General features: G+C 46.2%; 1 protein-coding gene across 1 annotated transcript in view; it reads left to right on the top strand.

Annotated features, from left to right (window-relative positions):
- Hacd3 (3-hydroxyacyl-CoA dehydratase 3) overlaps nucleotides 1–14,276 on the top strand; it is a 36,087-nt gene extending 21,811 nt beyond the window's left edge. Inside the window, exons 6-11 of the mRNA XM_032911454.1 lie at nucleotides 1,323–1,433; nucleotides 4,713–4,840; nucleotides 8,705–8,817; nucleotides 10,016–10,122; nucleotides 10,658–10,789; nucleotides 12,590–14,276. Coding sequence (XP_032767345.1) covers nucleotides 1,323–1,433; nucleotides 4,713–4,840; nucleotides 8,705–8,817; nucleotides 10,016–10,122; nucleotides 10,658–10,789; nucleotides 12,590–12,666 — 668 coding nt within the window. The 3' untranslated portion in view covers nucleotides 12,667–14,276. The remainder of the gene's footprint in view (nucleotides 1–1,322; nucleotides 1,434–4,712; nucleotides 4,841–8,704; nucleotides 8,818–10,015; nucleotides 10,123–10,657; nucleotides 10,790–12,589) is intronic.
- The last annotated feature ends 121 nt before the right edge of the window (nucleotides 14,277–14,397 follow it).

Below are 14,397 nucleotides of genomic sequence, written 5' to 3'. Positions count from 1 at the left end.
AGGGTGTAAGGAGAACCCTGACGTCATAGAGGACTGACGTCACAGACTTGTGACCTCCACACTGAGCCACAGCACATGTGCCTGCCTCCACATCACATCAGCAATAGTAGTGATGACGATGATGACGACGACGATGATGACTATGATGATGATTGTTTTGTTTTTAACTTTTGCAATAAGGTTTCAAAATTGCCTTTGGCTGGCCTGAAACATACTACATAGACCAGGCTAGCCTCAAACTCACAGATATCCTCCGGCCTCTGCCTCTAGAGCGCTGGGTACCAACATGACTGGCCCAATAATAAAGTTCTGTTTTGAAAGCCACCTCTGATATTTACCTTAACTTTTTTTTTTTAGTGTTTTAAACTTGGCATAGTTAAACAAAAAACCCTTAAAACATGGATTTTAGCGTGCTAGACAAGGCTTTAAACTTTTTTTTTTTTTAATCATAGTTTCCTGATGATAGGGTTCTTCATGCTGGGGAAGGAAGTATACATTTTGCACTGTGAAGAAGTTTAAGTGTGTTACAGCTGGTGTCTTTTGGCTCCATGAGATGGGCTGGCTTTTGTTTGTATTATTAATTGGTTTGGGAATCAGCCAAGTGTTGATGAGAGCACTGATAACACAGTTGGCCTGTGCACCAAAAACTGAACACCACCTCTCTGCCCAAGACTGTTCTTTCCCCTCTCCTGTGAGGGGCTGTGAGGCCAAGCCTTTCTGTCGACAGAATGAGTGTCCACATCTTCCTGTCCTTATCCTGCTCAGCTCCTGGCTTATCCCATGGACCTGAAGACTGCCTGTTCCCCAGGCTAGAGTCTTTCTTCAGAAGACATCCTCCATCTGCCTCTGCTTGTGCGTGGCTTTCCAGCCCATCATAAGCTCTAGGAGGCAGGGCTGTGCTGTCACTGTCTTTGTGTCCCCGTTATGCCTTTCACAGTGTCTGGTACATTGTGTTCAGACAGGACTGGCTCCATGGATATACGACCAAATGTTAGAATTGGTTTTTGTTTTCATTCTTCCTATTATGTGAGCCAGTTTGACCTGCATAATCTTAAAAAAGCAACAAACAAACGAAACCCAAAACCCAAAACCAACCAAACAAAACACCACCCCGAGTGCCAGAGAAGAGGAACTGTGTTAACGAGCAAGGGCTGAAGGGAAATAGATTTCCTGCGTCCACTGCCAGGGCTGGAGTCTTCTCCTGAGCTGCTCACGGCTGTGAGGGGAAGGAAGCTCAGGCCACCAGGTAAAGGAGGATTAGAGCTGTCAGCTCAGGCTTCCCTCCTGGTTCCCGCGGCTCACTGTCCTGCTTTGCTTTGCAGCTCTTACGAACTTGAAGAAAGGGTACCTGTTCATGTACAACCTCGTGCAGCTCCTGGGCTTCTCCTGGATCTTTGTCAACCTCACAGTGCGGTTCTTTATTTTAGGAAAAGGTAAGGATGGACTTTCATCTACCTCAGCTGAGGTGGCTCTCTGCCATGGATGTGAACAGACGCCCTGCCCTTCCTGCCCTTCCTGCCCTTCCTGCCCTTCCCTGTGCTTCCCCAACACTTGTTTCCAGATCCTGGTGGAGGCTGACCGGAGCAGGCCCAGCGCTTTCACTTTGCGGATGTGACACATGGCATTAAGTTACTAACTCCTCATGTGTCTTCATCAGTGAGGAATTTCTGGGGAAGAGCCACTAGGGTGGTTTTGTGGAGCATTTAGAAAGTTAACAGTAGCATAAACAACGGTTAGGAGGCTAAAATTAATGTATAACTTGTTTCTCCTGTTTGATCATAGCAGCTTGTAAACGAGCGCTCTCAAAAAAGATTAGAGAGAATAGAGTTTCCAGTGGTCTGAGTTAGGTCAATTGACTGTTCAGTTTCTTTTGCAAAGTAGGTATGGGGAAAATAAAATTATAATAGAAAATGCACACTGTTTGAGAAGAGAGACATGAACTCTTTTTTTCTTTTAAAGACTTTTACAGATGGTTGTGAGCCACCATGTGGCTGCTGGGAATTGAACTCAGGACCTCTGGAAGAGCAGTCAGTGCTCTTAACCACTGAGCCATCTCTCCAGCCTGAGAAATGGCCTCTTGTGGAAAACCCCACTGTCTGACGCTGGATTCTGCACCTGCAGGTTGAGGCAGCTGAGCTGCTTAGCTGAAAGGGGGAGTCATGATTGTGTGTGTGTGTGTGTGTGTGTGTGTGTGTGTGTGTGTGTGTGTGTGTGTGTCTGTCTGTCTGTCTGTCTGTGTGTGTGTGTGTGTGTGTGTGTGTGTGTGTGTGTGTGTGTCCCCAACACTGGACTCCGGGTAGCACAGTGGCAGATTAGGAAAGCCACATGCTTTAGTCCCCTGTGAGCAGCAGCCCTCATGAGGTCCCATGAGAGAATGGAGAAGTCTCGGCTGGCACAGTTACTCTAAGTCTGGCTTTGTCATCCTGGAAGGAAAACAGGGACCTTCAGGTGGATGGGTGCTCACCTCGTCACCCTAAGATGGCAGGTGGATGGGTGCTCGCTGTGTCACCCTAAAATAGCAGGTGGATGCTGAGGGTTTTGACGAGGCTGCTGGCTATAGGGCTGGCAAGAGGGCTCAGAAGGTAAGGGGGCTTGCTGCCAAGCCCCAAAGTCTACCTTCACCACCCACGTGGTGAGGGGAGAGAACCAACACCCAGAATTGTCCTCTGACAGCCACATGCACACCATGGCATGTGTGCAGCCACACATGCACACATGCATGCTACATGTCACAAAGCATCATAAGACATTGAGGCTATAAAGTGATCCAGTCCAAAAGCTGTCAAGTGAAGCAGGCCTGCTGGCTAATTGGTGATCAGTTTTCACCTGTAATTTATATTTTCTATGGACCCTCTTAACTGAGGATTTAGATTAAAAATATATAGATAATGATTGTATCTGCCCGTGGCTTTCCTTTTTGTTGTTGGGGTTTGGTTTTGGTTTTGTTGGGAGCATTTGGAGATGTGTGTCGCTGTCTCAGTGACTCAGAGGGGCTGCGTGTGTTCTGCAGTCAAGGGGTAGGAATCCCCCATGTTCTCCAGGGTGCAGGACAGAGGATGGTCCTGCCTCGAATGTCAGTGATGCCTGCTTGGGAAGTACTGCAAGGAAGAATGCAGAAACAGTGTGTGCAGGCAGGGCTGGTGAAGACCGGGAGTGCCTGAGGCATGTGTGAGCCTCACAGTCCTGCCTTGTGTGAGCCTCACAGTCCTGCCATGTGTGAGCCTCACAGTCCTGCCATGTGTGAGCCTCACAGTCCTGCCATTGTGAGCCTGAGCCTCACAGTCCTGCCATGTGTGAGCCTCACAGTCCTGCCTTGTGTGAGCCTCATTTGGTCATCTTGAATTTTTATCAAATAATTTATTGAAACAGTCTGTACTCTTATTAGACCATTTATACAGTAATGCACTTAGAAATGTTTCACAGAGGACAACCTTGTGAGCCCTATTAATAAGGCCTTTTGAGCCTCAAAATCCACAGTCCTGCCATGTGTGAGGGGTTGAGGGATTTAGCCTACAGTCCTGCCATGTGTGAGCCTCACAGTCCTGCCTTGTGTGAGCCTCATTTGGTCATCTTGAATTTTTATCAAATAATTTATTGAAACAGTCTGTACTCTTATTAGGCCCTTAGAAATGTTTCAGAGGGGGTCCCATTTAGCTCCAAAAAAAAGCTCCAAAAAAAAAAAAAAAAAATTGTTACCTCTTTTTAGTTAGGATAGATTCTCAAAATTCTAAGAATTATTAGTCCTAAGGTACAAACACTGTGAAGGATTTTGAAATCTAATTTTAAAGATTTTATTAGGGGCTGGAGAAATGGCTCAGTAGTAAAAATACTGTCTGCTCTTCCAGAGGACTTGGGTTGATTCCCAGCAGCCACATGGTACAAATGTCTATAAGTCCAGTGCTAGGTGATCAGATAACTCCTCTGGTCTCCCATGGCCAGAGGGAGTGCATAGACAAGTGGTGCATAGACATACGTGCAGGCCAAACCACCAAACACGGTAAAAAATAGTAATAGTAATGATAATAATAATAATAATAATAATAATGATAATAATAATAATAATGATAATAATAACGATGACGATGATGATGAACTTTTGAAAAGATTTAGTTTTTAAAAGTGCGTGCATGTGTGGGGATGTGCAAGTGAATGTTCCCGTGGAGACCAGCAGAGGGAGCTGGAGTCGTAAGTGGTTTCGAGTTGCCGGGTATGGGTGCCGGGTATCAAACTCAGGTTCTCTTTCTGAGAAACGTGTGCATCTCCCTGCAGAGCCATCTCTACAGCCTTCCTGCAATATAATTTTACTCAGTACTTTTATCTTTATGTAATTGAAATTTTGATTGCCCATATAATATAGATGTTAGAGATTTAGCTTTAAATTAGAAGAGGTAATTGATCTGAAAATAGTTACCACTTTGTCTTGTACGAAGATTGTTCTCTTCAACAGATCGTCACAGAATGGAAGCCAGGCGTGCCTTCGTCTTTGTTTTTAACCAGGGGAAGGAAGCAGGGCCTTTGTGCTCACGCTCTGGAGATAGAGGGGCTCCTTCTGGGGGTCCTGAAGCCTGTCCCGCATAGGGTAGAAGCACGAACCTGACTTCATGTCTGTTTTCTGTCCTAAGTTCTCTTCCTGTAAGGCATGGTCTCAGTGGAGAAGCTGCCTCTGCTAGATGACGTGAACTGACCGACCATCATGTATGTTTGTGCCCTAGAGTCCTTCTATGACACGTTCCACACCGTGGCTGACATGATGTATTTCTGCCAGATGCTGGCACTAGTGGAAACCCTCAATGCCGCAATTGGGGTAACGAATTCCCCGGTGCTGCCTGCTCTCATCCAGGTATGGAAGGGTTGCCTGTGAGGACAAGCCGTGAAGGATTTCAGTATCCAGTGGGCGGGTCACAGTGTGCCAGGCTTCAGTTACTAAACACTGATTTACATAGGCCGCTCTGTAGACCAGTCTATCCTCAACTCAGAGACCCTCCTTCCTCACAAGTACTGAGGCTGTGCACCACCATGCCCGGCCTTGAAGGGAAAATTTAAAGCACTGGTATTTTCCAGATCATATTTTCACGTGGCTGGCCTGTTTTGTTATTTATTACACTTTCATGAAGTGATAAAATTATAAAGAGCTTCTAATCTAGGGAAGTTTGGTTTTCAGGTAAGTGTGCTGGTGGCTTTAGCTGCTAAAGGTTCACAACTGGAAGTGGTTTTGTTTCCTCCAATACCTCTCCGCTCCCTGTCAGTTATTATCCTTGGCCTGCTTCTTAGCAGGTCACATACTGTGAGGAACACACTGCCAACCACAGAGGCAAGCCGTCGGGCATAGTTGCCGCTCTCATCTCAGTGCTGAATTTGTGTGCACTGTGTGCTTGTCTGTCTGAAGTAGTAGTCAGCACAGCAGAATGTATTATTTATGGGTTTTTCTTCCCTTGGGAAGAGGCTGTCCATTTAGTTTAAAAAGTAACTGGTAGGAGTTGGGGATTTAGCTCAGTGGTAGAGCGCTTGCCTAGCAAGCACAAGGCCCTGGGTTCGGTCCCCAGCTCCGAAAAAAAAAAAAGTAACTAGTAGTGTGTGACATTTTATCTTGTATGTGCAAACTATGTTAAGTAAGAATTCAGGGTTTGTTGTTGTTGTTGCCAAGTGTAAGGGACAGACTCAGAATCACCATCTGTCTACGGGGTACCTTTCATGTGGGACATGGTGGGTACGAAGCTTCTGGGCCTGGACAAGGCTTATTTTGACATGGAAGTGGGGGCTAAATTTGCCCCAGGTTGGTTGAAGTACTTATATATCGAGGGGTTACTAAGCATCGTGAGGGCAGGAGCCACTCAAGTGAACAGTCCCTGGATTCTGGGCAGGAACGGTAGGAAAACAATGGAGACAAAGCCTAGGAGGCAGGGGGGTGAGGAGAGCAAAGAGTCTGGCCCGGTACTTAAGTAGCTCAGGTGGTCTGGTGAAGACATTTTCTGTATGAAATAATCATGGGCCAGGAGACTAAATGTGCTTGCTTGGCTCTGCAGAAACACTGTGGAGAATTCTTTCTGAGGACGCATGGCAGGTTAGGTAGCTGGGTGAGGAAGCGCACTGCTAATGTGGATGAGGAGGGAGATACTTAGTGATGAGCAGGTCAGAAAGCCAAGTGGCTTTGGGCATGCAGAGCTTAGCTTCACAAGGTACGGAGATGTGAAGCAGAGAAGTGAGACCTCCCTTGTAGGGCAGATTCCAGAGAGCTGCTGTGACAGTGACATAATTACACTTGTGCCCCCCTCCCCCGCCCCCACAAGTCTTGTCACAAAACCTGTCTTAAGTGTCGGCCTTTCTAGAGGAAAGGGACAGACTGTGAGCTGCATAGAGTAACCCCAGCACGGAGGCTAAGGGGAGGGTCTTAAGTGTAAGGCCAGCCTAACGTAGCTGGTGAGCTCTGCCTCAACGAAACAAAACAGCGGACTCTGAGACCTCCAGAAGGATCTGTCATACAATTCCCGTCTCCTTGCTGTTTGCACAGTCCTCACACTACAGACCTTAAAGTGATCCTCAACCACTGCTACCCTCAGACTCCAGACGAGTCTGTTAAAATTACCCTCGGGACCCAGAGAGACGCTCAGTGGTTAAGGGCATAAGGCTACTGTGGAAGACCTGAGTTCAGTCACTCCCAACTACCTCAGATTCCAGTGGTAGGAGATCTCTGCCTCTGGCCTCCAGAAGTACCTGCATTCACATACATATTATTAAAAATAAAATGAATCGGGGTTGGGGATTTAGCTCAGTGGTAGAGCACTTGCCTAGCAAGCGCAAGGCCCTGGGTTCGGTCCCCAGCTCCAAAAAAAGAACCAAAAAAAAGATAAATAAATAAATAAATAAATAAATAAATAAATAAATAAAATGAATCAAGTTGGAGAGATGGCTCAGAGGTTAAAAGCACTTCCAGAGGTCCTGAGTTCAAATCCCAACAACCACATGGTGGCTCACAACCATCTGTAATGGGAACCGATGCCCTCTTCTGGTGTCTCTGAAGACACATACATGAAATAAACAAATATTAAAAACAAAACAAATCAAAACATGGAGAGTCTAAAGTGGATTTACGAAATAAAATAAAATGATTCTTATAAAAAACTTTGTCTCAAAGAATTTACAGATTGGTTTCCAAAGAAAATGGGAGGCTTCCAGTCAAAAATCATAAAACCAAAGACACAAGACATTTGTACAAGAAATAGCAGAAGCAGCAGTAGGAGGAGCCATGGTCATCACAGCTGTGAGTTAGGGCTTGCAGAATAGAAAACATCCCTGTGGCGGTTGGACTGTGGAGGCAGGTGGATCTCTGTGAGTTCCAGGACGGCCAGGACTACATAGCATAACCTTGTCTCAAGGAAGAAAAAAAGAAGAGGTTATATCTATGTTACAGTTTACAGAAATGGCTGGCTGGCATGGTGGTGCATTCTGGTACTGCAGCTGCTCTGGCGTTGCGTGTGGGTTAGTTTAATAAATACAGAAACAATTACAGAGGAATACATGTGCATGAGTTATGAACGGCAGAGTGCTAGGCACACGAGTGCTGGAGAGACAGCTTAGTAGTCAAGAGTCCCTGATGCCCTTTCAGAGGATGAGTTTGGTTTCCAATACCCATGTCAGTGGCTCTCAACCACCTGTCACTCCAGCTCTAGAGTGTTGAATGCTGCCTTCTGGTCACCAAACCATCCGCATACAAGTGGCACATATACACATACACATAATACTCCATGAAATAGCATGTTATGTAGGTGGCGTGTACCAGCACTAGGCTGGGAGTGGTGAGCACAGGACAGTATTGCATACAGCAGAGCTGTCACTGTGTCTGTGATGCTCTGCTCCTTATTGCAGGCTGTGGAGGCCCCCATGCTCATTGGCAGTATCCTTTATACTCTGTGTGTGTGCGCGTGTGCGCTTTTGATACTGGAGAAACAAGATAACAACTCTGTTATAAAGGATCTGGTAAACGTGCTTAGGAAATACTAAGTCACACGGAGCAGAATTTAACTAAAAGAACGAAATGCTCCTGGTTCTCTCACCAGGAGGAGCACGATTCTGCCCTGCAGGGAGGATGACCCTGGGTAAAGCTGTCTGGTAGAGCAGCCCTTGTCTATCTGGGGACAGCTATGATAACCAGTCCTTGGGACTTCTGTCTCTGTGAAACATGTTCATATGCTCAAAGTGTAGCTCGGGCCCCTACAACCATACACACTGCTGGGTTTCTACTCAGTCTGGCTCCCTTTGTGCACCAGCCAGAACCAGTTCTGCGCTTGTATTAAAGGTCTTTTCCTTTATTAAACTGTAAGTGGTAGAGTGGCTTCTCACTGGGGAGGCATCTTCTTTCACTCTAATGTACGTTATGTAGATCCATGCACAGAGAAGTACCCCTTTATCTAGAAAGACTGGTTTGTAACAAGGGAGCATGAAATGGCTCAATGGGTAAAAGCTCTAAGCCTGACAACCTTAGTTCGATTCCTGCAACTCAGGAGGAGGAGAGCACTGACTCCTGCAAGTTCGTCATGGCATACTCCCTTCCACCCACCCACACAATGTAAAACATTTAAAGACTAAAAGAGGGAGCATGTGTAAGTGCATGAATGTGCTGTGGGTATGCAGACAGATAGGTAGGTATGTGCACACACAGATACATACAATATTTAAATTTGCCCACTCTTTTGGATTTTTTTAATAGTTTCTTGGAAGAAATTTTATTCTGTTTCTCGTTTTCGGCACCATGGAAGAAATGCAGAACAAAGCCGTGGTTTTCTTTGTGTTTTACTCATGGAGCGCAATTGAAATTTTCAGGTGCGTACAAATGCTTGCTTACCGCTGGAGTGTGTGTGCTGCTTTGGCTGGAGTTTCGTTTGGTTTGGGACTAGGATTACACATGTGAGGATCCCAGTGAGCAGTGCGCTTTGCAGTGCTAAATCAGACCGTTTTAAAGCACAGATTAGAGCCCAGACTGTAGGGACCAAAGAGAACCAAAGAATGAAAGACCCATTTCATTACAAATTCAGGGTCTCACTGCTGTGTTGTAAAGACCCAAGGCCCACCAGGAGGGAAGGAAGTACTTGAAAAGTCTCGAGGAAGACGAGGTTGAGGCGGGCGATCCAGGCTGGATGGGTTAGTTAAGAGCGCCTTCCTGAGGGCACGGTAGGTAAGCGACTCTCATCTTGATCGTAGCTTACCTAATTTTTTCACTCTAAGGGCTGAGGCAGGAGGATTGCCATGAATTTGAGGTCAGCCTGACCTATACACTGAGACTTTCAGAAACAAAACAAAAATCTATCCAATTGAGCAGTGTTCCGTTTTTAACCCGTCATCCATACTTCCTGTTTTCCCATTGTGTCGCATGCAGTGGGGCATCCTCGGCTGGGTTTGTATAGTGAGTTTGTCAGGGTTCCTGGTGCAGTGGGACGGGGCAGTGATGCCTGCTGAACCATGTTCTGTTTGCTTGGGTCTGTACCCTCCTGCATGCTGGACACAAAGATTTGAAACAGATTCAAGGTCTTTGATGATAACATTTTGAAAGAAATTGATTTCTTTGATTTTTTATTTTTATTTTTCATTTTTGAGACCAGGTCTCACTATGTAGCCTTGGCTGTCCTGGGAACTCAGGTCTGGCTGCCTCTCCCTCCTGCCATGAGACTTAAAGGCATGCACTGCCATGCCCAGTGTGGTGTCTCTTTAAGACTAAGCATTTCTGATTCTAGATTAGAGGGTCTCGTATAATTTTATAGAATCATTCATTTATCCAGAGGCAGTTTGGCCTCTCTACCTACTAGGAACATAGATGAGAGCTAGGAGTAGGTCCCAAGCACCCAGCATGAGGCAGAACAAAGAAGGTTCCTTGAAGAGCACACGGCGCCTGTTGGTAGAATTCACGGCTTGGGGAGGTGGGATGGCGTCTGATGGGAGTTTGTGAGGACTGTCATCTGTTCTGAGCCGCGCGCTCCAGGTGGAGGGCTAACTGGGGTGTGAGAATGCTCATCTGTCCCCACAGGTACCCCTTCTACATGCTGTCCTGCATTGACATGGACTGGAAGGTGCTTACGTGGCTTCGGTACACCATGTGGATTCCCTTATACCCCCTGGGATGTCTGTCAGAAGGTACATTTAGAAACTTTAGGTTCATAGAATAGCCCTCAGAGGTGCCCATGTGGCTAAGAGGCTGGCTTTCCCTCTGCCAACCGTAGTCTAATCAATGTGGTGTTGAGACCTCAGGGACGTCCTGATGGCCTCTTTCCATGTCCTGTGGGTGTGACTGTTCCAGGGACATGGGGTCGCATTGCAGAAGGTGTGGACGCTGGGTGCCCCTGTGCTGCATGCTTTGAACTTAATGCTATTCTCAGTATTCCAACGAGAGAGTTTATTAGTAACTTCATTTTATTATGACAACCCCCTACCCAGTAGATCGGGCAGGAGCCTCCCCCGACCCCCCATTCTATAGGTGAGGAAGCAGAAGCCAGTGCTGAGCTGTTCTCAGCAGTCAGCTGACAGCCTAGAGGCAGTGGGAGAAGTCTGGGAGCTTTCTGTACTGGGGGAGGAAACATCTCCTGCAGCTCAGGCTGGCACTGTGAGGCCTGAGGTGCCGGGTGCTGATGCCGCAGCCTCCTTCCATTTGCTTCTCACTCTCTGTTTTCAGCTGTCGCAGTGATCCAGTCTATTCCAGTATTCAACGAGTCAGGAAGGTTCAGTTTTACTTTGCCATATCCATTGAAGATGAAAGTCAGATTCTCCTTCTTCCTTCAAGTTTATCTTGTAATGTTATTTTTAGGTAAGTACTACCTCTGTGTACATGTCTTGTCGTGTTTCAGACAGGATAGCTAAGTGGTTCAGTTTTAGCATCCTTATAGTTCTACTTCTGAAAGAGTGGCTGGGGAAAGGTTAAATTTGCGCTGACAGACCCAGGAGAGAGCATTCTGCATATGGAAATCCTTCTCTCAGGTCTGCAGTAGCTGAGTTGTGACTGCTCTGTCAGTGGGGGTTGTCATATATGTGGATATTGAGGAAATACATACACTATCTCCCGATGGACCACTAGAGCCCTAACAACAGCCGGAGATAACTGCTGCCTTCTCTGACCTGCTGGGGCTGAGGAGGAAATGGAGCTGTGGCAAAGGCAGGAGGTAGTGATGGCCTCTGAGCATCGAGGTTGTTGGGAAGCACCCTGCTTATCATGACCATCTTAGGAATTTAGGTTTGCGTCAAACACAAGTTCTAGATTTATTTGTAAATGCTAAGAACTAGGTTTACAAGAAGTAAACCTTAATTCCTTGAAAGCCGTTGTAACTCAGAGGAGTCCCTTTACCTGTCAGTATTCGACTTGGTAGATTTAAATAAACACAGCTTTATTAAACAAGAATTGTTATCAGTTTCTGACGACCAACAAGTGGCCTGGGAGGTGCTTTTGGTTCCAGGATTTAGACTCAGCCAGAAGCCTGCTAGGGCTGTGGCTTGTGTAGATTCGGCCTTCTTACTGCCAGAGCATAGTTCTGAGCTTACTCTTGTCACTGCCACAGACCTGTCCACGTGGCTGCTCCTGATATGACTGACTAAGAGTTAGACACCTAGGGGCCACAGCACTTTCTGGGAGGGACACTTAACAGTAGAATTGAAAGCCATAATTGAGACTGGCAAGGCTCAGTGCAAGAAAAGGGAGGGAAGGGGTCAATAATGAACATCTCAGCGCACAAGATGAACAGTACAAAGTTCTGAGAAGTTAAAAAGCCAAGTGATCTCCATCGTTTACTGTGGAGATTACACCACTTAGGAGGTCCCCGATCTGTCAAGACAGAGCCCTGTGTGCTGGCTGACATTTGCAGTCACAGCAGCAGGGGGACTGGGGCTGGAGGACTGCCTAAGTTCAAGGCCAGCCTAGGCAATAGAGTCAGGTCCTGTCTCCAGGGAAGAGGGGGCATACTTTAATATGCACTGACCCTAAGCAACACTAACAAAAATCGATAATTGGAGAGTATGTGCATGTTACTGTTCAAAATGAAGTCAATCCAAAATGCACAATTTTGGGTCTTAACCAGGTAGTGTATGTTCATAGGTCAAGGAATTTTTTATGCACATTCTTTTTTATCCCTGTTGTACAAGCGAAGGAACCAAGGTGAGGCTAAGCTACAGAACTTAGTGGTTAAATAGAATTGAAACTTGCATTGTACTTCTAGACTGCAGCTTACTATGTGTTCATGAAGAGCCTTCCAGCTCTGATTTGGGCATTCATTAAATGTATACAGAGGTTGCGGGGAACAGGCAAAAAAATCTTGAACTTAATCATCTACGTAGGGTGAACTGTATTGATAACCATATCAATATTAAAATCTGTCAAAACATTCGACAGTCAGAAGAGCAGATTATAGGCGTGAGATAAAGTATGGTTCACTAGACAAGGGTCGTCTTTGTCTAGACCTGCGTCAGAGGTCGTGAGGGGCTGGACCGCCTCTAGCGCTGCGCTGCTGTGGGCTAAGCTGCGTCTGAGCGGCAGGTCAGAGCTGAGGCCGAGCCACACAGACAGACACCTCACTGCCCTGCCGCGAGGCTGCTTCTAACCACCTGTTTCTCTCCCCAGGGTTATATATTAACTTCCGTCACCTTTATAAACAGCGCAGACGGCGGTATGGACAAAAAAAGAAAAAACTCCACTAAGGATAAATTTGGTAGCTTCGTTTGAGCGGAATCTGATTCTTACTATTTTACCTTCTTGTACTGATGTAAGGGTTTTTTGTTTTGTTTTGTTTTTTAAAGTAAGGCTGTCTCTTTCCCCAGTAACATTCCTGAATTTACCTCTGTTACCTTAGTGCTGTACTTGCATGACATGGATGTCGGTACCTGACGACAAGTCCCTTCTTAGGTATTTAATGACAAAGGTGGCCCTCCTCATGTCTGTGCTCTTCCCTACAGTCATTGTCTGTCTTCACAGTTAGGGCTTGGTCTTTCTGCTACTGCTTGTGAAAACCAAAAAAAACAAGACTACATTTTCCATTGTCAAGTGACCCGGTATGTTTTATAACCAAGCCGACACTTGTGTAGTGGGATAGCACTGACTGTTTAAAAATTGGGTACACATGGTCACTGACATTTTTTGAGTCAGAGCAGGGCTGGAAAACACTTTCTATTTGATGTCTTTTGGCTAAAGACATCCATTACTTTAGCACTTAGCAGGCATCAAAAGAGGCAGAGTGATTTAGAGAAAGCAATCAGAACCTGGGAGCACCATGACTCCTTCATTCCTAGCTAAATCAGAACTGCCTGCAACACTGGAGAAGGGAACATTACTTGCAGAACAGATTGTAAGTCCCAATGTGAATGGCTGCCGGGGTCAGAGGGAACAGGGATGCAGGAGCCAGGCTGGAATCAGCTGTGGTAATGATGCCGGCCCGTGGCCAGCACAGACACTGAAGTAGGCCAGACACACTTTCACGCTGTCTTGGGCTACACACACACACACACACACACACACACACACACACACACACACACTCTCTCTCAATCTATAATTCTTGGGCTAGCTCAGTCCATTTACTTGTGTATTTCTCTGAGTGACTGGTGAGACTACTCTTTTGAACTATTTTTCCTTGTTATTAGTTGGGTTTTTTCCCCCCCTTTTTGTTTGTTTTTTAAGATAGGGTTTTTCTGTATAGCTTTGGCTTTCCTAGAACTCTCTCTGTAGACCAGGCTGGCCTTGAACACACAGAGCCTCTGCCTCCTGAGTGCTGGGATTAAAGTCCAGAGCCACCAGAGCCGGTTTTGTTTTGTTTTTGGTAAAAACTGTATGCAGTAGGAACCTGAGCTTGCAAATCACCAGGATTCCTGCAGGGAGCTCCCCAAAAGAGGAACTGGTTCAGAATACAGATCTTAGGGGCCACTGTACAAGAAATCTCGAGTCTCTTCACCACATTCCATGTAAACCAAGTGGTGAAGTGACACGAGAAAAAAGAGCTCGAGGGTGGACGCTCCCATCTTGTGTGGTTGAAATGAGCCCAGAGTGGATTAGCACTAAACTGGCTGCTTTGACACACCTCATCTCACCCAAGTATTTTCCAGGTCTGCAGCTTCTGTCAACGGTTGTTGTGTCACCTTCTGGCGCTCCTTCCACTGACTGTGGGGCAAACCTAGCAGTTCAGCTTTGCAGTCAGCTATGCCGTATCCCTGTGCAAAACCCCATGTTCTAGTTGCTGTTAGGACCCCCTCTGTTGCTGTCTGAGAAAGTGAAAGATTGTGTATTTCTATTAAAACATTTACAGTCAAAATCCTAATGACTTGTGCTTAAAGATTATTTAACCTCATGATTTTCAAATGGATAAAGTGCTTTGTTCAGGCACAGTGACTCTGGTGGGAGCCTAGGGCAGTGCTGAAGGCAGTCATGAAGCACTGTGC

The sequence above is a fragment of the Rattus rattus genome, chromosome 8 (assembly GCF_011064425.1).
Source record: "Rattus rattus isolate New Zealand chromosome 8, Rrattus_CSIRO_v1, whole genome shotgun sequence".
NCBI classification, from domain to species: domain Eukaryota; kingdom Metazoa; phylum Chordata; class Mammalia; order Rodentia; family Muridae; genus Rattus; species Rattus rattus.
Note: the sequence above shows the minus strand (reverse complement) of the source record. Positions and strands in the feature narration are given on the sequence as shown.